This window comes from Crocodylus siamensis, chromosome 2 (genome assembly GCF_052110815.1).
Source record: "Crocodylus siamensis isolate JL-2025a chromosome 2, ASM5211081v1, whole genome shotgun sequence".
NCBI classification, from domain to species: domain Eukaryota; kingdom Metazoa; phylum Chordata; order Crocodylia; family Crocodylidae; genus Crocodylus; species Crocodylus siamensis.
Genome location: NC_143396.1, coordinates 83,996,295 through 84,019,916, shown reverse-complemented (window position 1 = coordinate 84,019,916; position 23,622 = coordinate 83,996,295). Strand labels below are relative to the sequence as shown.

The 23,622-nt window shown below is 43.7% G+C and overlaps 2 protein-coding genes across 3 annotated transcripts in view; one reads left to right on the top strand and one right to left on the bottom strand.

Moving 5' to 3' along the window:
* Positions 1-4,002, bottom strand: part of NPY1R (neuropeptide Y receptor Y1) — a 10,696-nt gene extending 6,694 nt beyond the window's left edge. Inside the window, exon 1 of the mRNA XM_090036259.1 lies at positions 3,881-4,002. The gene's annotated coding sequence lies outside the window, so the exon portion shown is untranslated. The remainder of the gene's footprint in view (positions 1-3,880) is intronic.
* NPY5R (neuropeptide Y receptor Y5) lies at positions 3,613-23,622 on the top strand. Of its 2 annotated transcripts, none has more exons than XM_090036258.1 (2): positions 3,613-3,888; positions 21,937-23,622. In XM_090036258.1, the coding sequence occupies exon 2, from the start codon at positions 21,946-21,948 to the stop codon at positions 23,281-23,283; it is 1,338 nt and encodes a 445-aa protein (XP_089892384.1). In that variant the 5' UTR covers positions 3,613-3,888; positions 21,937-21,945; the 3' UTR covers positions 23,284-23,622. The 2 variants fall into 2 exon arrangements, with proteins under 2 accessions (XP_089892384.1, XP_089892383.1); XM_090036257.1 differs by lacking the exon at positions 3,613-3,888 and adding an exon at positions 14,906-15,492.

Sequence of the window (23,622 nt, the reverse complement as noted above, 5' to 3'; positions counted from 1 at the left end):
TCTGGCTGGGGGGCGGCTTTGGCACGTGCCCAGCCGGGCAGGAGCGGGAGCCAGGACGCGAGTGCTGCGCACAGCGGGGGATGCTCAGGGCTGAAGCCCAGCCGGGCCGACCCCGGCCATGTGTTCCCGGAGCAGGCGCCCTGGAGCCGGGGTTTCGGAGGGGGCTCGGGGGCACGGGCAGGGGCGATGCCAAGCCCACAGCCCCAGGGCTCTCCGGCTCTATCACGTCGGCTCCCGAGCATTTGTGTCCCAGAGCATTTTACTGTGTAGAGCGTCTGGCGGGAGCGTTTGCTCGCCGCGGGGGACGAGCAGCTCCCCGAGCACTGCCCCCGAGCACTGTCCGCCCTAAAGCTTGCCCCTAGAGACCCTGGCCCTGCAAGCCTCCCGCAGCCTCCTCTGGCGGTGCCCGCCCCAGCACAAACGGGGGGTGGCCGAGGGAGGCATCCTGGCCCTGCTCAAATGTCCAGCCTCTCCCAGATCTCAGAAGGGCATGCAAGGCCCTCCGGCATCTCTCGCCCAGTGTATTGAACTGGCTGGTAGCAACACCTTGTCCACCGCACTTTCTGACTTGAATACTGGTTAACCTTCAACAGATTTAGTAGGGTCTAAGCATAATGTGTACAGCACCCTTGGGTGCTGGATATTATGAGTCCTAGCCCTCAATTCACTGTATAGGGAACGACGGGCGTTGTTAGAGGTTACCTTTACACCTTTCTAATGGCATTTAAAGTGAAAGCGTCCATGCATCAGAGGTGTTAAACTGTACTGAGTCCTCTCTAAGCATGTTACAGTGAGGTCTCTTTGGGTTCTCTACACGGTTCTGCCTGGGTTGGGCTAGTCTGCTCCACAGAGATAAAGCAATCCGTTTGCAGCGTCCCAAAATGCACAGCTCCCAGCCCCTGTCCCCCTGACAAACCTGCCACCCAGGACCCAAGGCAGGCTTCTGGGCTGGGGGACAGGGACACAGCCCTGCCCTCAGAGGGCTAAGCCTTTGCCACACCGTGCTCACTCGGTTGGCTTGTCTTTATGGACACAGAGGAGGATGGGGAGCTGGATGAGCCTCAGCTAAACCTGAGGGTAGGAAACACCAGGTCCAGGCTAGAATCGCTGCCCAGGCTAGAAGAAGCTGGTGCACAAACATCATGGGCTGGGGACTGACAACCTCTTCCTCTCGTGATGATAAGGACTGGAGGGGGGATGATCCAGAGCTAGGTCCTGAGCCCCTTCGATCTTTAGATCTCTGATGAGCTCGGCGAGGAATAGGGAGGGGTTGATATAATAAACCTGAGTGCTTGATCTAATAATCTGCTGAGGGATTGGTATCACAACCCTTGAGGGACTCCGTTATGCTCAGACATACACTTGCAAGAGGAAGGAGGCTGCTGCTAGCTCGCAGTCCGTTTTCCCTATTACGGTAGCAGGGTTGGAAAGTGCTGAGCTCAGTTCATGACCGATCGCATCTTTAACCTCGGCATCATTTTTCAACTGTATTTTCACCTGCTCTGTTATGACCTGCTTCCTCACACAGCTCTTATTTTCCAGCTGTTTCTCTCCCAGCGATGAGATAGCAGAGGACAAACCCAACCCGACGTGAGCAAACTGGAGGAAACGAGGAAACCTAACTAATCAACATTGTGTGACGGGCCGACAAAGGACTAGGGATCAAAGGGGAAGCAGCCCCTCTGATCACCTTCATCTAAGCTAGGATTGCTCTCTAGCAAAGAAAGGAAGAGAAAAGAAGAAAAGAAAAAGCGAAAACTAAACACAGTGCACATAAAAAGGGATCAATATTTACCCACGTCACACAAATAGACGTGCTTAAATGATTCCTTCTTCCGGCTGTGAAAGCACAGAGACTCAGGCATTGTGTGCTTAGAGGAGGGGAAAGAAAAGAAAGGGAAAATCAAATAAGCTGGCACACCTCTGCTCCAACTGCAGCTAGCAACAGCCTTGTTGAGGCTGGAATTTCTCCTCTGCCAAGTCTCCCGCCAGCTATTTCAAATGTACGCTTAACCCCAGGTCATAGCAGTCAGAGAGAGGATTGCCATGTTAATGATGCCTGAAGTAGACCTCGATAATGTTATTGAGACACATCTGATCTCCGACCAGTTAGAAGAGCTGTAATCCTACCCTGCCTAAATCCACTTGAGTAGTGCTACCTATAGGGAGTATGCAGTAACCACAGGTGCAGGAGCAAATGTCCAAAGAGCAGATCTCTCATCCTCCTGGCAGGTAATGACTCCTCTTTGATGTCTCCTGTGGCCGAGGCCAGCTCAAAGTTGCTAGGGGTGGAGGGGTTTGCAGGATCAAATCCTACTGCGGGTGGCAGGGCCAATGAGGTATATGCAACGATTAAATCACTCGGCTGGTTTTGCAATCCATTCCTACAAGGGATCCCTCCCAATCACCAGGCATGCAACCTCCACAGCGCTACAAGTACTTTTGAAGATGCTGCCTTACTCAGGGAATTGCTGCAGCCCGGCTTGGATGAAGCAGATCTTCTGCCCCAAGTTTGACTACGCCCATTTTTTCCAGCTGGTTTGGACATCCACTAAGCTTTAATACATGTTTTACATGGGGTCATCGAGTCGTTTCATCCTCCCGCTCTGCTTCCCATCCACAATCCCATGCACTGTCAGGGTGAGATATATATCACATATGTCTGTGTACAATGTCTGTGCCCATATTGAACCCAGACATATGGACCTATCTGTAGACTCTGTACCTGCATCCTTCTCTTTATGTGTCTATAAGCAGGTAGAAAGCTGCCTGTGCATCTGTCTGGTGTATGCAAGGATTATTTACACCCACCAGCTTCAATTTTCCTTGGTCTCAACGACAAACCAGGGCAAGTTTCGCTTGAAACTAGAATGAATCCCTGCTTCATCTGGGCAGAAGAGATCACCTCCAAGCTCGTCAAGACTAGGACTTTGCTAGGTCCCCGCAGGTCAAAGCGTGGAGTGGGAGATTCGTGTCTTTTCCCCTCTGCCTTGGCTGGGATGATCTAGTTGGGGATGGTCCTGCTTTTACCAGGAGGTTGCACTAGATGACCTCCTGAGGTCCCTTCCAACCCTCATTTTTCTATGATCTCCAGTAATTAACTCAGTCATAAACTAGGCAGAAGCTTTTTTGGGGGTGCCAGGCCTAAGCTTTGCTCTCTCTCCCCCCCCCCCCCCCCCCCCGCCCTTCCATCACTGTTCCCTATTCTGCATTATTTAGTAGGCGCCTTTAAAGGGAAAATCCACACGCAAGGTCCTTCCTCGCAGCGGAGAAACCAGGAGAGCCTCCAGCCTCCAAATCACACCCTATTATTGGGGGGGGGAGGGGGGCGAGAGAGCTAGTGCTGTTTGCTCAGGGTCGTGGCACCTTGTCCCATACCTGAATTTAAATAAACTGGAAGTATGGAGCGGATTAAGTTGACAGAGGTCGGGTTTGTCTTTGCCTGACAGCTCATCAGCTAAAGACGACGCAGGTAGCCCTGGGTGCACCACTGCCCGAAAAGACTGCTTAGCCTGTGCTTCTCGGGGTAGGCAGGGAGAAATCAAGAAGCAGCAAAGGCACACAGCACCTCAGCCTTTCCCTCTGGGAGGTAAGCAGATCTCTCTTGCACTTTCCAAGGATGCAGATGAGAAGTTTGATGCAAGGGTCCAAGGATGCGATGCTAGGGGATTGGAAAGACCCTGCGAAAACTCTGCCTCCGCAAGGCACCAACCCCACAGGTAATGTACCAACGATGTGTTCGGTACAGTCACGCATCCATCTCACTGACAGGCTGTCACCGCTTAATCACCCTGATGAACCACACAAATAAAACCTCATAGATAGATGCACCGAGACAGAAATTGAAAGAGCAAGAAAGAGAACTACGGGAGAAACTCACCTTATACTGTAAGTATTCTTAATTTCTCTGGTTCCTTGATCTTATCAGGGTTTCGAGCAGAAGGAGGGATGGAGAACAAGGAGCAAGGCAAGTGGGGGGAAGAATCCACTGGTATTTCTCCAGCTCAGATCCTAAAGATTGGTGAGGAGAGCTGGAGACTCCCCCTTAAAGCTGAACACCACCTTATCCCAGTATCCTATGGTGGTGCTGAATTGTTCAGAACCTGAACATCCCAATGTAAGCACATCACCTTTAAATTACACATCTGGGGGTGGGTTGCCTAGTAATTCTGAAATAAATGCAATTAAGTATTGTAACAAAAATGGGGAGGAGGGAATGAAGTGAGAGGCAGTTTGAAATTGCTTAGTCTGGATATTAACATTTTATTTGCAAGGTAGTGCCATCTTGTGGTCAGTGTGCAGATATTAAACTTGAGCCGTTTGGCAAAGTGACTGGTAACCAACTGGTTAGCACTCTCATGTGCCATTGCAAAGTGTTATCTTTGTTTTAATTTAGACAGTTATGCTCTGCTTTGTTTGTCTCTGGGAATGACTGAACTGGGAAAAAATCCCAGTTTGTTTTCAAATAGGCATATTAAGAAAGCTATTTCTAAAGGAAAGTCAATCATCATTCTTGCCAATCATCAAATATAAATAGCAATCTCCAGATTTGGAGATTATATTATTTACTGCAGGTATGCCTCACTCTACTCAAAATTATTTTTCTTTTTCCCTCCCTCCAAATTCCAGTTTGTGGAGCACCATTGGTTTGAGGCTAGGAATAGATGTTTCATTTGCCTCTGGACAAGTTGTGTCTGTGTTTGTCCTGAATAGAAATATCCTGGGATTGGCATGTATACACATTGCCCTTCTAACCTGGGTTTAGTGAGTGGCTGAACGCACTGCTATTTTTCTGCCAGTGATTAAATGATGCAATCCAAGGATAACTATTCAGATGCTCTTTGCAATGTCCTAGGGTAAACTGTTAGTACTTCATATCTTGTGAATCTTTTGGGGATTTTTCCTAGGACAATGGACATAGATGTCTGAACAACTGCACACACAGATGTGTGTTTGTAGCCTGAGAACCCTTCCTGCCTGATAAAGCAATTCATCCTTGGGATGTCTGGAGGGGGGTGGGTAGTAGGGGGATAGAGAGGAGAGATGAGCCAGGGAAAAAACAGAACATAACCTGAGACACAGAATGAAAAACTGGAGATACTTTATCCTATCCAATTCTTGAATACAGCATGCATCACTAGTTCTGCAGAACACCAGCAGCTATCAGATGGTAGATTCAAGCTTGCCTCTTCCCTGGACACAGTCATAAATATTTAACATTAATAATGCTCACCTTTCCCATTGCTATCCTCATATATTCAGAACAAACCAATGCTGCCTAAGGTCTGCTGTAGTAAGAATGTAGGATTTAGTAATAAGACAGTTTTAGGGCCAATGACTGAACTGAGAAAGAAATCATTTACATAAACTTGTACATCTTAAAAAGGATTTCAACAGTCATGTAACTTCCAAACACTTGTGAATTTACCAGAAGTGATTCTGAATTAATTTCTAAGTCTGAGTCAATAGGCATACCTGTATTACAAAAGGACACTGCAATTTTTATGCTACTTGCTTTGTTGATACGTGCTAAATGATAATTATAACAGTGGTTGATGCACTGTTATTTGTGATTTTTTTTTTACTTAATACAATTTTGCATAGCTTGTGGAGGTTCCAGGGCCTGACATTAAGGTTTGTGGTTTTGCTGCATCTGCAGCCATATATGCCATGTGTATCTTCATGTCAGTCAGAGGTGTGACTACAGTATTTAGAGCCTCTTTTGAACTATATAGTTTAGTCACTGCCAGAGGTATATCTATAGCAGCACTGAGCTCAGTGAAGACTGCAAAATCTGGCCAAGAAACTAAGAAAAAACGGAGATAATTTGTCCATCCTGAGCTCCATGTTAAGCAGAACGATGAGGACTCTATAGCTAGCACTTTTGACTCTGAACCAATGAAAACTTCAGGATATGCAGATGTGAGGTCCTGTGTATTTGTGGCCACCAAAGGTCTTGTGGTATTACTGATAAACAGGATCATTGTCCATTACCTATGCTTTGATCAGAAATAAGAAAGGACTCTTTCCATGCCAGGAGTTTCCCACTCCACAACTGCATCACAATGGCAGTCATGGTATTGTTAACTCCCGTATCTTATAGTTATTTTAAAAATAAATATTTTAAAATATTTTAAATGCTTTATTGCTGTTACAGGCCAAGCATTCTGATTGCAATGAGTGCTGAAGGAAAGGACTGTCATTTATACATTCCTCAGACCTAAATAGAGGTGTTTGTTCAGAGTGTGTTGGCTAGCCAGATACAGATGGAGAAGTAACATTGTTCTTATCAAGGAAACGCCCAGCAGTCTCAATTCCACATGTTCTTCCTTGCTTCTTGCCCTCTATTTATGTAAATTGTCACCACTAACTAGCAAAACAGCATCAAGCAGATGAAAAAAGAACAGCATTTCCTAAAAATATTACCTTGAGGAAGGAAGGAGTCATCATGTTTTAAAAAGCCTTTCAGAAGCAATATTACCTGATTGCCAGTAGATCAATCCATAAATATTTGTACATCTAAACCTATTTAAAACCCTTATTAAAACAAATAGAATGCCAATCTGAGATGGCCATTCCCTCTCTAATTTATTCTGTTGTCTCCAGGTAGTGCAACATAAATGTTATACAAGATCATTATGTGCCCTTTAAGTGGAGCAGCCAGCCAGCCCCTCAGTAGGAACCTGTGGGTGATTATCCAGCAGTTAAAAGCCAGGGGAGACAGCTGGAAAAGGGAATTAGGGAAAGGGTAATTTGTGGTCAGTAAGCATCCCAGAGCAGCTTGCCTCTAGGCAGGACCAGACTTAAGGAACAATTTCCTTCTGTCTGGAGAAAAGCTGAAGATTTTGTGTTGTTCGGTCAGGGATTTTTGTTTGCGCTATCAACAGGTGTTGGAACTGGCTGCGGAGTTTCTAAGTGGACAAAGCCCTTCTGCACAAGAACAGGCACACTGACCCGCTTATAATCAACCGTTTTGTATAAGGTGTCTGCAATACTTAAATATAACAGGGCAAGTTAAAGAGTTCTGTTTCATTAAACCTTAAACAGTTTTGTTTCATTATTTGCTGTATGTAAAATAAACTAACTTTGAGCTTTCAATTCTATCAAACGGCAATGCTGCTCTTTCTGTAAGCTTTTCTTTTTTAAAAAACTTATTTTTATTGTTTTCATTCTGAAAAAGGAATGTGTGCATATGCTTGCATCTCTGCAGTGTCTTTGTTTCATAACACTTCATTCAGAAATAAAGGAACTGTTTGCTATTTCTGAGCCAGATGCTATACTGAGTGAGTGAGGGTTTTGCCATTAGAAATAGCAGCAATTCCTCTGTTTGCATGATTATATCTTTATAAGTTGCAGTCACTACATACCCTTACTATACGAGCTTTAAGCTAGCTAGCTCAGGTACTGCTAGCAGGAGACCAGCAACAGTAAGGAGCTCAGTGTGGACTTCAAAGTCCAGCAGAGAAGCTGGATACACACTTGGAGGATTAGCCTATGCTGATCTCCATGCTGCTACAGCTACACTGACACCGACACTGCTGTCAGTACCCAAGCTAAAGCTAGCTCAGGTGTGTCAACATGGACTGCTGTTCATTCTGGAATAGAAATAAATCATTCTTTCCTTCATGTTTCAAACCAACAGGAGTTACAATTATTTCAGAGAAAGAGAATAAAGTCCCTACCTACAACAGGAGAAAACAACATAACTAATGTAAGAGCAGGTGGAGTCTCAGGGTTCTTCCTCCTTCCTCCAGCTTTTATTTCCTGCCCCTGCCCCAGATGGCAGGTTACATTGGGGCAGGGCTGAGGAGCATCCTGGGGCTATGCAAGCCAGCAATGTAAGGGTTGAAGGAGAAGGGGAGAACTCAGGCAGTGCTGTGGAGGCAGGGGAAGATGTCCATGCAGCATGCAGCCCTCGGAGCCAAGGGTATGCCCTGGTATCACCCATGGCTCACCCTGATGTGGTCTGTGGGCATGGAGCTCCAGGCACAATCAGGAACTGTCCTGCTGGTGAGGCCTGTGAGGTGCACCAAAGCTTTCACCAAAATATGTCCATTTCTAAAGAGAAGATTTCTTTAGGACAGGTTTTCAGACCCAGGATAGAATTTCTAGTCAAACTAAGAGCAAGAGGTGCCAATTTTAGAAGAGGTAAGATTATCATAGTTAGGATATTCACTTGAGATGCTCGACTCATGCTCATACTGATACATTGAACCCCGGTTTCTAACATCCAAAATGAATAGTTTAATCACCAGTAGTTCTTAAGGAGTAGATCTCAATGTCTCTTTCAGACACACTTTTTGTGAAAACAATTAATCCTTGGGATGTCTGGGGTGGGGAAGGGGTGCGTACCAAGGGAGATGGAGAAGAATGAACTGTGAGGAGAAGAATGAACTGTGAGGAGGAACGTTATAGATCAGGAACAGAAATCCTTTTTGTGGCACATAGTTGCTATCTGTGTTTCACTGCCCTCAGCCTCTTCAGAGGTCTCAGTATTGTATTTAATATTTGCCATTTAAAAGTTGAGCAGTCCTGACCTATTCTATTGTGCTTATGCTCTATTAGCCATTTTTGCTTTTATTGATTTCAGATGTAGCAGGGCCAGGATGTTTTTCTCACATAGTCCACCTGAAGAGGGACCTATCCTTCAAGCTAATTATCTCATATAGCATCAGCAAAATGTACCTGATGGTTATCAAAAGCTGCTCCTCCTAAAATAATCAGTAATGTAGTCCTTTCTAAAGGTGATATTAATTTACTGTGAGACAACCAATCCAGTACTGCAAAGGTGTCCCGAATGTAGCTCTCATAGCTACATACCACCCTTTTCACTCATCCCCAGTCACGTTGCAATAAAGGAATTTGGTTTGCACTGTCTTTTATGAAAAAGAAATGTGCTATTCAGAAGCAAAATTAACCGAAGGGGCTATTTTAAAGCATGCATGCATGTCAGCATTTGTATAGGTGTGTGATGTTGAGTTGGACTGACCTACAAAAAGCACATTTTCATATAATATAACTATTGTGTATTATTTCCTCATAAACCATGCAGTTATAATTATTTTTCATCCGTCCCAACTTTTTTAATGTCTTGCTAATGGATTGCTGTTGAACTGGTAGGGAACTTTGCAGTGACATTAGGCTCTGACTCAGAAAGATTGTATGCCAAAGAATTCTGACAATGACTAACTGAAGGCTTGATTTTCAGTAGCACTGCATGCTTTCAGATCTCCCTGAATTCAACTACAGCATAGAGCTCTCAGCCCTTCTAAATGTTAGGCTGTAGGAACCAGATCCTGGAAGGTAGTTAGGCACAAGAGTAGCTTTGAAGATTGGATGTATGATTGTGATATGTGTATATGATACATTGACTATCTTAATTATATTCCCAAAGTAAAAGAGACATTCCAGAATCTAATGTTAAATATATAGCAAAAGTAAGATCAAATACGGCAGGAAAAACATCTCAGGAATTTTCTGTTATTTTTTTCTTAGCCAGGGGTTTCGGTCCCTCTCCCCGACTTCTTATACATGTCTCTCCCTCCCTCCCACCCCACCTTTCTTTCTCTCTCACTCTCATTTCCTATCTTTTTTTTTGCCCTGGATCTTCTCCAAAGTTACATTTATTTGTCATACTACTTCAAAAAAGAATCCTCTTCCCTGCTGGTCTCATCAACTATGGTGACTGTCTAAAATCGGTTGCTTTCAGAAATGTTCTTAGGTCAATCTCTCCAACATACTTGATGCCCACATACTTCTTTTGTGAACCATTAAAAATCAACTAATATGGGTCCTCCAGAATGCCCACATTTGGAACAAATTCACAGTTATCCACTCCATCATAGATGACACTGGCTATTTTACTTCAGTTTTGATTTCCAGTGAATTGTAAGTATTGTCAGCTTCTGAGTGCTCAACATATTTTCTCTTCTTCTGCAACACCTATTTTAATTTCAATAACACTGACAAGACACAGGTATGCAGGTGATAAAACAGAAACATGTGGATGGCCATAAAAGTTCTATATCTGCATATATGTCAGCAATACACTATCCAAATATGGCTATGAAAAACAAGTTATTGTTTACAAGTTTAGAAAAATCAAACAGTGCATTGCCACTTAGGCCATCTCAGGACCACCAACAAGGTAAGTATCACAGTTTTTTCTCATCATCATCATCATCATCATCATCATCCAGAAGACTTGCACAAGAGGCTGAGGGCAGTGAAACCACAGATAGCAACTATGTGCCACAAAAAGGATTTCTGTTCCTGATCTATAAAGTTCCTCCTCACAATTAATTCTTCTCCTCACAGTTCATTCTTCCCCATCCCCCTTGGTACGCACCCCCTCCCCACCCCAGACATCCCAAGGATGAATTGTTTTATCAGGAAAGAAGGGCTCTCAGGCTACAAACTTTACAGCAAGCAAGACATAGGGAAGCTATGAATGAATGGACCAGGAGATTCTTCTTAATAAAAATGCACTTGCTTCTACTTGGATAGAGATGGTCAGGAATATTTTGACAAGAAGAATGCAGATGGAAAAGTGGGAGCCGATCTGTTGAATCCAAAGCTTTCACCAAAATGCGTCTGTTTCTCCGATCTGTTGAATCCAAAGCTTTCACCAAAACATGTCTATTTCTAAAGAAAAGATTTCTTTTAGGAAAGGTTTTCAGACCCAGGATACAATTTCTAGTCAAACTAAGAGCAAGAGATGTTCCAATTTCAGAAGAGTTAAGATTATCATAGGGCATTCACCTGAGATTCTGGATTCATGCTCATGCTGATTCAAAGCAGGGACTTAAACCTAGATTTCTAACATCCCAAATGAGTACTTTAATCACTGGTAGTTCTTAAGGAGTGGGGCTCAAGGTCTCTTTCACACATGCTTTTTCTGAACACTTCAGAGGTCTCAGTTTCATCCCTATGTAGGCTGGAAAAAACCCCTGAAATCTCGTAAGTAGGAAAATCACAAAACAGAAAAACTTTTTCTTGCTCAGCTGTACAACAGACTACAAAGGATGTAGCTTTTCTTGTAATCCTGTGACTAAGACAACAGCCAAAGAATAGGAGTGTGAAGTGAGAGGTGGTGGGCTAGGACTTTCCTACATTCACACTATCAGTAAGAGACTGGATTTCATATTCCTGACCTTTACATACTCCAGCTCCACAAAAGCAGAGTATTGTTACAAATATCACTGCTTAGGAATAATTGAGTTCAAAACAAAAGAAATACAGGACAAATCCCCATCATATTACTCATGTGATCAGTTCCATAAATTAAAGCTGCTTATATGAACATATTTGGTCTTTTATTGAACTTTTCAATATCCTTGTGGTCTTAGAGGTATTTCAAAATGAGTATGACCATCACTTCTATTTCTACATGATAAGGGTTTTCATACCTCAAAAGGTTTTGCTTGTATTGTATTAAATACTTATCATGTAATGATTGTATATGAAAATGGGGAGGCAATTATCATACGTGTAGAACCACTTCAAGTAAAGGCCTAAACATAGATGACAGGTCTATTGTGTGAGGGAAGGAATGCTGGGTATTCTCAAGACAGTGCTATTAGACTTTGGTAGTGCTGGACTGATGTTGTATTAGGTTTTTTCGTTTTCACTTGTCCAGGCCCTAAAATGGATTGTATTTCAAGGCTAAATTCTGCCCCTTACTCTTACAATAGTTATAGTACAGTTTTGTGGTGACTAATGGGTCTCAGAATTGTGCTTTAATGTCTTGTTCTATAACATATCCAATACCCCACATTCCAAAGGAGATGGTAGAATTTAAACATAATATTTAAATAAATACCCTGCATGCACATTTTGGGTGTAGTCCCTGGTCAGATATAATCCGACTAGATCTGGAGTTTTGCCTGAGTAAGGACTGAAGTATTTATTTATCTGAGAAGTGAGGCTAGTTAATTTTTCAGGTTTGGGGGAAAAGTGGACATAGCTTGAGCTAAATAACTGATAGGACAATGATAGAACAGTGACTTGTGTATAACACCATGTGTAAATTACTGTAAATGTATTTATAGTGGCATTATGCTTACATGGTATCTATAGCATGATGTTATCGTATTAGCTGTAATATTGAATTAACAGAATATAAAAATAATCCATTAAATATTTTAACACAAATTCTTTAATAAAGTAAGTTTGAGCCTGTTCCTGATCCCATGGAATAAATGGCAAAAATTCCTATCAACATCAATGGGAACTAGAACTAGCTTTGGTATTATTTATAGAGAAGGATGAACTTATTTCTCCAGAAAGACTTCCTCTTGACTGGAAAGCAGACTTTTACCTCAGCAAAAACTACCATATTCATTTCTACAAGAAACAATTATGTGATTTAGAGTCTTGAGGAAGTAATCCTTTCTCTGTATGTGGTAGTCTTCGAGTCACAATATTTTGACTTCTGACCTATTTAGTAATTATGTGTGCAACACTGATCTGCCATTTTAGTACCTATTTATATATCGCACTCTTAAAGAGCTGTTTGCTTCTGTTCCCTCTCAGCTACCAGGCAAATGTGATGATAAAGCCTTGCAGAGCTGCACTGTGGGTTTCTGACCCATTTTAAACCAACTGCAGTCTTCGTATGGCTCCTGCTGAAATACTGTAGTTGGGAACCTGTGTGGAAATGGGAATGCCAAGCTTCAGAGTACATCATGTCCTATAAGGAAAGTGAGGGTCCTTCTGTTATCCTGGATATTATAGAAAAAAGTGAACAGCACAAAATGGCTAACAGAGGGGAAATGTTCAAGGAATAAATTCACTCCCTTTCCTTTGGAACTAGTTTAGTACAGAAGCATTTAGCTACAAGAGAAGGCCTTTCTGAAAGAGTGATTGACCAGCTTATAGGGCTGACTGATCTGTCATTTATTTCATAGAATCATGGACTCATAGAAACTTAGGGTTGGAAGGGACCTCAGGAGAGCATCTAGTCCAATGCTCTGCTCAAAGCAGGATCATCTTCAAGCAAATCATCCCAGCCAGGGCTTTGTCAAGCTGGGCCTTAAAAACCTCCAAGGATGGAGATTCTACCACACCTCTCTAAGTAACCTGTTCCAATGCTTCACCACCTTCCTAGTGAGAATTTTTTTTCCTAATATGCTACCTAAACCTCTCTTGCTGCAACTTGAGACCACTGCTCCTTATTCTGACATCTGTCACCACTGAGAACAGCCCAGCTCCATCCTCTTTGGAAGTCCCCTTCAGGTAGTTACAGGCTGCTGTTAAATCCTCCTTCAGTCTTCTCTTCTGCAGATTAAAAAAGCCCAGTTCCCTCAGCCTCCCCTCATAAATCATGTGCTCCAGCCCCTGAACCATTTTTGTTGCCCTCTGCTGGACTCTCTCCAACTTTTCCATATCCTTTCTGTAGTGGGGGGCCCAAAACTGAACACAGTCCTCCAGATGTAGCCTCACCAGTGCAGAATAAAGGGAAATAATCAATCATTTCCCTCCATCTGCTGGCAGCTTCCTACTTATACAGCCCAGTGTGTGGTTATGCTTCTTGGCAAAAAGGACACACTGAATTTGTTCTCTGCTCTTCTGAAATAAAAGAGCATTTGTATGCTTCTGAACCTCACTCTTGCTCTTTGGTGCTACTTCCAGATGCCCCGATGGACAAAGCCCCTGTCCTTTCTTCCACCAACACTCACGGACCACAGCACTGAGTGTTTCATCCTCCTGGAGGTGGATTCAGGAGCTCAGGGGTGTTCCTGTCACAGCTCTCGCTCCCAAAACCCAGGCTGCTGCAGTACAAAAATAAATCAGCTGTCCTTCAGGCCGCACCTACACATGCATTAATGTGCTTTTCCTAATGCACACTAAATTTAGTACCTCCAAGGTGAGGGCATTACCACACATACCTTTTAGTCCCACAATGCACTGCAAACCTGTTGCTTCAGAGACTTGATTAACCAAGCCTGCTCTGCATGCAAGGTGACATGCAGTGCTACGTGCAGTTGTGTAAATGGTGAAATGCACATCAGCGCTGAAAAAATGGAGGTGGCGGTGCGCTTTTGAACTAAAATACCTTCTATGTCTTGTAATTCAAAAGCGTGCCCCTGCCATTTTCCCAGCACTGACGCCCCTTTTGCCACTCATCCAACTCCAAGCCACGCAGCGCCAGGTGCTTGCATGTGTAAAAATGCCCTGAGGTACTCACTACATGAGCATTAGGCTAACCTGCAGCACGGGAATTGAAGGTTTCTTAAGTGATGTTTAAGCAGTAGCCTCTTTTACTGCACAGTAGCCTAACTGCACGATGTTCACTGACGCATTCATACGCAGTAAAAGAGGCTAGTGCGCATTAAAGCACACGTGTAGATGCGCCATCAGGGAGCTCCACATGCCTCATTTCCCCGCACAGCGCCAGGCAAGGGGCGCGACACCCGCCCCGCCGGCATGGGCGAGGAGCGGGGAAAGTCAGGCTACAAAGCCCGGCTCCTTGGGTGAGGGAGGCCGGGGAGAGAACAACCCGCCCTGCCGGCTCTGCAGCTCGGGAGAGGGGTGGCGCCGGGCGGGAAGAGAAGGGCGGGGGCCCCCGGTGGGGCGCGGGGGCGCTGCCCGCGGCCACCTTAAGAGCCGACCCGAGGGGGGCGGGGCGGGGCGGCGCTGGCGGGAGCGGGGCGCAGCTTCGGGCGCAGCAGGTAGTGGCACGTGTCGGCGGGCCGGGCTGGGCGGGATGCCCAGCGGGGGATGAGGGGGAGGGGGCAGCCTGGCGCCCCGGGGAGCCCGGCGGGGCCGGCCGCGGAACTGGCTGGCTAGCCTTTGGGGAGGGGAAGCGGACGGCCCCGGCGCCGTCTGCCTGCCCTGGGGGCCGGGGACTGGGGGTGCAGCGCCCTCGGCCCGGCCCTGCTCCATCCCCAGGGATAGCGCCGTCCCCTCGGGTGCTGGGATGAGCGATCCCCTAGCACCCGGGGCTAGCGCCATCCCCTTGGAGGCTGGGATAACGCGATCCCCTCGGGTCCCTGGGATAACGCGATCCCTTAGCATTCAGGACTAGCGCGATCCCCTCGGTCCTTGGGATAAGGTGACCCCCCTCGGGTCCCGAGATAACGCGATGCCCTCGGGTCCCTGGGATGGGCGATCCCTCAGCATCCAGGACTAGCGCGATCCCCTCGGGTCCTGAGATGGGCGATCCCTGAGGAGCCAGGACTAGCGCGATCCCCTCGGTCCCTGGGTTAGGTGGTCCCGGGATCACGCAGTCCTCTCGGGTCCCCGTGGGACAAGCGATCCCTCAGCATCCGGGACTAGCGCGATCCCCTCGGTCCGGGGGCAGCGGCTTGCGTTTGAACCCATAGTCACGGCTCATGTTGTCCTCTGACTTCTTCTAAACGCCGGCCTTGTGAAAGCCTTCCCTGCCGTCCTCCACCTCCGAGACACCTCGACAAGGATCCTTGTATCGGCTCCGTTGGGGACATTGCACTGGGCAGCGTTGGGAGAGCGGCATCTCCTCAGATGAGATAGGTGCTTAATTACCATGTAATTACTGGGGTGAGACGCCTTGCTTTTAATTTGTTTGAACTAAATCTACCGCGATTCCCTGAATTTGAAAAAAAAAGCAGATGCCTATCTTAAGGTCATTAGCATCCTTATCACCATCGTTATCATCACCATCTCTAGAAGGTAGTTAAGTTACTCTATAGGCGCTCAGAAGTACATCAGTTAGCAACAGAGTGTAGCCCTTTTTTGATCAGGAAAGGATCACCTTACCTTACATCACATCCCTTTGCATGCATTTGGAGGGATATTGTCACTTAACTGATTAGTTTGCCTTCAGTGGGAAGCTATAGTCTTGTTTTACAGGATGGAAAGCTGCTTTTGGTTTTTTTTTTTAAATCAGCCCTGGCCACTTTAACAGATGCCACATTAGCATGCAAGAAGCCACTTTTACGTGGAGCGTTGAAATGATCTTACTCTTATTTGAAATCTCAAGTGTTCTTAAAATGGAGTTTGCCGCTGAATGCACTGATTGTACAAGTCAAAGAACAGAAACATTTGCAATGGTAGCTCTAATTCTTGAATCTGTATAATGTGAACGCACAACCTTAACTCTGTCCTGTGGCTCACGAGTGATACAATAGTCTTTACTTACATGATAACATTGTTTCTTAAATAATACAACATAATTCAGTGAGCTTTCTACAGGCGTAGATAATTAGTAATCATAGACCATCATAATACTTGCCTACAACAGAGCAGCATTAAGGTTGCGGTGTTCAACTCTTTTATTTTCTAGGCACTTAACTGCACAGCCTTGATACTGTGGTAATATTCTAATTTTATTGTGTGTATTTTGGGAGGGGGAGATTATGTTTAATGAGGGGGGTGAATGGGGCTAATGATACATTTCTGGGAGTCTATCATTTGTTCAGCGCTTGCTATCCCTAATAACATTACTGAACAATTATGGACACTAGATTAAACAGGCCCAAACCAGTTAAAGCTGGGTTAAAATATATTAACAACACCAGAAAAGGACAGTTTTCAATACACATGCCTAGAGGAGTCTCATTTAATATGAAGAAAACTCTCAGAGGGAGAAATGTAATACCTAGTTCCTGTTTGCTTTCAATGGAAGTTGGTGCCTAACTGCCTTTTGTATCTTTAAGATTTTCCCTTTTAAAACCTTCTGCAAACATAAAAACTTTGCATCCTATTTATCCTCCAAAACTCTGATTTATGGATTATTTAATTTTGCATTTTTAAATAATCAAAAGTCTTAAGGCAGAACAATAAGATTAATTTTAAATCACATTAAACATAGTATGCCAGGAGACTGTGAGATCAGCTGGTATTTTAAACTCCTTTTTCATTTTAAGGCCTTAGATCAATTTAGATTTCCAAAAACCTCTTGAAGCATAATTTGGGGAAGGAAAAAGAGAACTAAAGTACTCATAAAAAGATGAGTGAAAATTAAAATATGGAATTTGATATAAATGAAATAGATTCAAGGAAGGAATTTTCTAGTTCATGATGGATGTTCTTGTTTTAATGTATGTATGAGCACAGAGAGGAAGCTGTTTTAGTCTGAAGTTAGGCAGAAGGCAAGGTATGTTTGCACCTTGTAGACTAACTAATCAGAGATGCATAAACTTCATAAGCAGGGACTTACTGGGTGCATCTACATGAGATGGTTACTGTGAAGCTGACTATTTAGCTCCACAGTAAATGTCTCATCATCTACACACGCAGTCCTATTAGGACTCAGGAAACTAATACGCTCTGCAGCAGGGTAGTTTTTCATGCACTGCAGCTCACATGTCAATGCTGACCCAGCTGAGGGTGCTTCAGTGCAGGGGCTGCCTGCTGGCTAGCTTCAGTCTAAAACACCCTCACTCCCCAGCCAGCCCCTCCACAGCACGCTGAGCCTAGTGGGACCAACCTTAGGCTGGTAGGCTGACTTCCCAGGTCCTCTGCCATCCTGGGCTGCTCCATCCCAACTCATAACTATGTTGGGTGCCTGCTCCCACAGCTGGGCATGGGGAACAAGCACTTCTTCCTTCCCTGCAGGGCTCTGCTGAGCCTTGCTTTGGTTTGCTCATGTGCAGGAATGGTGAGGAATTTCCCCCTCCCTTTCTCTGTGTATCATGGCAGAGAAGTGGTCCTCTCAGCCAATTAGCGGCGTGGGAGAGCTCACCCTGAAAAATGCCTGAAATCGGCTCCAGCGAGCCTACAGGGAGCCCACTTGTCCCCCTGCCAGAGCCTGAATTACAGTGATCTCTAGCTATAACCATAGCTTGTAACATCAGTTACATTTCCGTAGCTCAGCTGGATAACTGGCCTGCTGTGTAACTGGGATTTGCTGCAACTGCATTCACTTCCCTAGACCCTACGACCAGTGCCATATTCTAAAACACAACAATTTTTTTAGCATGCTGAACCCAGACTTCATCTTTTTGCGTTATCTTGTTTATAGTTTCATCCTTCAGCTACCTGCAAGAAGTAAAACAAGATTGCCTAGATTGTCTGTGAATTCTTCTGCATAAATCAAAGCACAGATCGAGGCAAAAATAACAAACCCCTCTATGCAGAACCTATCCCCAACATCCTCATCATTTCAAGAGCCTTTTAGCCATCGGTAGCATCCTTTCAGGTCAAAGGGCCCTCCTGAACTCTCCTCTTCTGTTTGCTGATTGGTGACAGAACCTTAAGTTTGATAAGAGCCAACTTGTAAAGAAAGTTCTGCTTCTCTTTTCATGTAATGATGACTTAAAAGTTTAAAAAACCCTGTCAGGTGACCAGAAGTGCAACTCCAGACCTAGCTCCCTTGAACTCTAGACAACCTTTTGTTCTGAGATGTATCTATCTGCAGGAGGGTTGTCCAAGTTCAGGACCCTTGGCATCTTTCCTACAGATCTCTTCTGCTAGATATAAGGATTTCTCCTTACAAATCTTCCAAGGTCCCAGCTAAGATGGACATTACGCTGCAAAAATCTAGGATACAGCACCATGAACAGTACAGCATCAAAATGTTGTTCACAAATCAGAATGGAGTTTTCAGCATAATGCAAAAGCCGTGACTTGCAGCTCCCACTGTTTTTGGGTGATTTGTAGTTAGGAACATTTCTGAAAAATCAGAATCTATTACTGACTTCAGCTAAGTCTTTTAAGAAAATGCTGTACTTATTTGAAAACCCATAAAAACTAGAATGCCCCCAAATTCCAAGTTAAGGTGTCCCTTCACAAAAGCTTCTGAACAATGGGGAGTATAGTAATGTATAGTTTAGGTCACATGCAAATCACATTGCTTTAGTACTACCCTAAGGAACAGATATTCTATCCACCATATAGTTTATCCAATCATATCACTAGTGACCAGAAAAAGATTCATACTTTAAACTAATACACTCTTCCACGACATAATGAATAAAGTATTTAGATTATTGCATTGGCTCCACCTGCTCTTACATTTGTCCTGTTTGTGTTTAAGTAGCACTTTATCCCAAACTTGTCAAATTGTCATAAAAAATCACTAGATTCAAAATTTATTTATTCTCCCTCTCACGTGATGATGGAAAAATGATGGACATAATACTCATTAATAAATACAATCATAGAAAATTAGGGTTGGAAAGGATCTCAGGGGGTCATCTAGTCCAACCCCCTTTTTCAAAGCAGGACCATCCCCAACTAGATCATCCCAGTCAAGGCTTTGTCTAGTTAGGTCTTAAAAGCCTCCAATACTTCTCACCTTAGATGACTGAGGAAGCAGATTTTTACATGAATGAAAACTAGTGGTAAATAGCCCTTTCTAGAATGCTTTATGCCTAAGAGCTGGCCAGGTCTCTAGGTTCTGCTCCCTATGTAGTTAAGTCTTGTGATCAAGGGAAGTGGTAGGTTTGTAATTTATAAGAGGGACAGTCCGCAATTTTTAGAGGAGCCATTTTTGCTTGGCCCACTGGGACGCTTACTTTATTTTCTCCCAGAGGCATAATGAGATAGCCAGGAACCTGGGGCAGCCATTATACGTGGGGGCAGGAGTGACTTCTGGCTGCTGCTGCTATGCTGCTGGCACAATCACACAGCTGTAAGGGGAGCCATTTTTTTCTGTGCCCACCTCCGCTCGTAAGTCGGTGCCTCTTGCAGCTACTCTGGCTGCCCTACCCTAGATGTATCACTGCTTTCTCCTGCTGCCAAAATCTAGCACATCCTCCAGATCTGAAAGTACCTGTGAAGAGACAGTGTGTAGCTGAGGGTTGCAGGGAGGAAGAACTGGTACTAAGCTGGCAATGTGCACTAAGAAGGTATGCTCTGAGAAGGTGATTAGCAGCTAGAGGAAGGTAGGTATGGCATTTCTCCCCATTTATAGGTCAAATGTTCTTTCTGTGGTGGTCAGAGGGGTTGGAGACCTATAAAAACAGAGACAAGAGTGGAAAAAGGAGAAAAGTGAGTTTACTTTAGCCTTTTAACTGATATCTCTCAGGACTAGTAAACTTGTCCAAAGTTTTAAAGGACTAAAACAGATTATACAAGCAGGCCTCCACTTTCTAGGAATTTCAAGCCACCCTTGTTCTTTGATTTTGTTACCCCAGTACATGCAGGTTCCTTACAAATGCAGCCCATTGTATGACCCACATAGCCTGTATAAGCCACCCCCTCTAAAATACGTGCATCTCTTCTGGAGAAGAGAAGATTGAGGGGGGATTTAACACCAGCCTTCAGCTACCTGAAGGATGATTTCAGAGAGGATGGAGTTGGACTGTTCTCAGTGATGGCAGATAACAGAACAAGGAGCAACAGTCTCAACTTGCAGCAAGGGAGGTTTAGGTTGGACATTAAGAAAAACTCTCTCACTAGGAGGATAACAAAGCAGTGGAATGGACCACCCAGAGAGGTTGTGGAATCTCCATCCTTGGAGGTTTTTAAGATCAAGCCTTGGCTGGGATGATACGTTGGGGATGGTCTTGCTTTGAGCAGGGGGTCAGACTAGATGACCTCCTGAGTTCACCTCCAACCTTAATTTTCTATGATTCTAAAGTATTAGACATGTCCCAAATAGTAAACAATTATATGAAGATTGCAGTGTCATTGCATTAAAAAAAACAGCACTGGCTTCTCTATACTGCATACACTTACTTTGTTTTGTAGGACCTCCAGAACTTCTGCTCAAAAGATCCCTGAAAATTTAGGAACACCTGACAGTGATTTTAGAGGGGGTGGCTTTTTTGTGCTCTATCTTTCCCTCACTTTTCAGTTTTTGGGAAATATTATTTGAGAAATAATTAAATACTACAACCTGCACTTCATGAGCATTATAGAGATACATCTCATAATAAAAATAATCTAGAAGCTTCTGTATCCCTTCTATTGTGACAAACTTCCCTATGATGTTAGTGGTAATTATGCCTCAATGGACATGTCTACATGAGATGTTTACTGCACAGTAGACTAAAATTAGCTGTGCAATAAATGTCTTTGTGTCTAAATGTGTGCCTCTATATAAATGCAAGTACTATCCTGCTGTGGAGAATAAGATTCCTTAGCAGTGCACATGTAGATGCTGCCCTGGCTGGCTGGGACACAAGAGTGCTTCAGTGTGGGGGCTCCCTGCTGGCTAGCCCCACACTGAAGCATCCTCCTACTCCAGCCAGCCCATCTCCAGCACACTGAGCTGGGTTGGGAGAAGCAGCCCCCTGCACTGCACCCGACCCCCCGACCCCCTACCAGCTAAGTCTGCTCCAACCCAGGTCAATGTGCTGTGCTTCCATGTGCACTTTCAAATGGCAATCAACTCCAGAATTTATTGCTTTGCATTACTTGTATGTGTAGATATGCTCAGAAAGGGCTATAGCATTGTCCCTGAAATGTCATTAACATTCCAAATTAAGGGATGCAGGTTGACTATGACTACCATTTCAGGGATTACCATGCTAGGCAGTGAACTCAGTGGGACAATAGGAACCTTTTATAGAGGTAAGGAAGATTTCTGTCTTTCAACACATTAGGTATTTTAAAATACTTCCAGTGTAATTTGTTGTCCTGTAAGAGAAATTATTTTTGCTTATGGCCAAACTGTGATTGTGAGCCCCTCCCACACTGATGAGCAATTTTTCTTGTGAATAATCCCACTGACTGCTTTTGTGAACAAGTGCTCACATAAGGGGTCTAGGGTCTTGCCCACACTGAGCAATTTTTAATTGCTCATTTTACAGTACATACTCTCATATTGTAACTAATATGAGAAGTAAGGTGTTGAGATCTAGGTAGGCTATACAACATATGCCAAGATTTATGGAAATTAAATGGATGTCAGCTTATAGGCATACAGGATTTGCTACAACATATAGTTATCACAATACTTTCAAATGTGTTAAAGTAATAGAAAAAAAGATGTTTCTGTAAATTATGATTAAAATCAGTGTCATCTTTTCTTCAGCTGCTAATTAATGTCTTTCTGATTCTAAGCAGGACTGTAATATGGATTTAGAACTCAAAGACCAAAATGACACGACCCTTGCCAAGGAGAACACCTCTGCTACTACAAAAAGTTCTGATTTTTCTGCCTGGGAAGATTATAAGAGCAGTGTAGATGACATACAGTACTTCCTGATTGGGTTGTACACATTTATAAGTCTTGTTGGTCTTCTGGGAAATCTGCTTATTCTAATGGCTTTAATAAAACGCAAACAGAAGACAATAATAAACATTCTCATTGGAAACTTGGCCTTTTCTGACATTTTAGTTGTGCTGTTCTGCTCGCCTTTTACTCTGACATCTGTCCTACTTGATCAATGGGTGTTTGGAGAAATCATGTGCCATATTATGCCTTTCCTCCAATGTGTGTCAGTTCTGGTTTCAACTTTAATGTTAATATCTATTGCCGTGGTTCGATACCGTATGATAAAAGAACCCCTTTCTAGTAATTTAACAGCAAGACATGGATATTTCTTAATAGCAACCATCTGGGCTCTTGGTTGTGTCATTTGCTCCCCTCTGCCAGTTTTCCACAAAATTGTAGATCTCCATGAATCCATTAATCTAGAGGGACTAGGCAACAGGCTTTTGTGTATTGAGTCATGGCCATCTGATTCATACAGAATCAGCTTCACTATTTCTTTATTATTCATGCAGTATATATTACCCTTGGTTTGTTTAACTGTAAGTCATACTAGTGTCTGCAGGAGTGTAAGTTCCAAATTGTCAAACAAGGAAAACAAATTTGAAGAAAATGAGATGATAAACCTCACGCTTCATCCACCTAAGTGTAGTGGACCCCAGGCACAGCTCTCCAGCAGTTCTGGATGGAGTTACACATTTGTCAGAAAACACCGAAGAAGGTACAGTAAAAAGACTTCTAGTGTGATGCCAGCTATTTTAAGGCATCAACAGAACAATAATTCTGGAAACCTCCCAGATACCTCTGGGACAGAAAGAAGCCAGCTCTCTTCAAGTAAGTTCCTACCAGGGGTACCTATCTGCTTTGAGATGAAACGAGAAGAAAATTCAGATGCACAGGATGCAATTACAGTATCCCGATCCATCACTCGAATTAAGACAAGATCTCGGAGGGTTTTCTGCAGACTGACAGCTCTGATACTAGTTTTTGCTGTCAGTTGGATGCCTCTTCACCTTTTCCATGTTGTGACTGATTTTAATGCCCATCTCATTTCTAATAGGCATTTTAAATTAGTATACTGCATATGTCACTTACTGGGCATGATGTCCTGCTGCCTGAATCCCATCTTATATGGATTCCTCAACAACAGTATAAAAGCTGATTTGATATCTCTTATTCCATGCTTCCAAATTTCATGATCCTGTAAGCTCAACAATAAACTGTAAAACAAAAAGTTACAACTATGAGCCTTCTGAACTATGAAATATTGAGTTGTAGTTAGCAATATTTAGTAACTTTTGGTGTGAAAGGTTAACTCAGGCTGAATGACTCGTGCATTTGTGTAGAGCAGGATTATATAGGTTAATTATAATATTATTCTTTACTTGCCTATTTCTTTGGAGGAAATCATGCCCAGTGTACAAAAAACATTTTTATAGCTCAAGCAGATATTGTTTCAGCTGTACCTTGGTCCAAGAAATCAATAGTTAACATGAATTATTTCAACTGTTTATTCAATATCAATTATGGTGAGGCTG

Excerpts from the sequence above, each read along its gene's own strand:
- NPY5R (XM_090036258.1), top strand. The coding sequence starts at position 21,946 with ATGGATTTAGAACTCAAAGACCAAAATGACACGACCCTTGCCAAGGAG.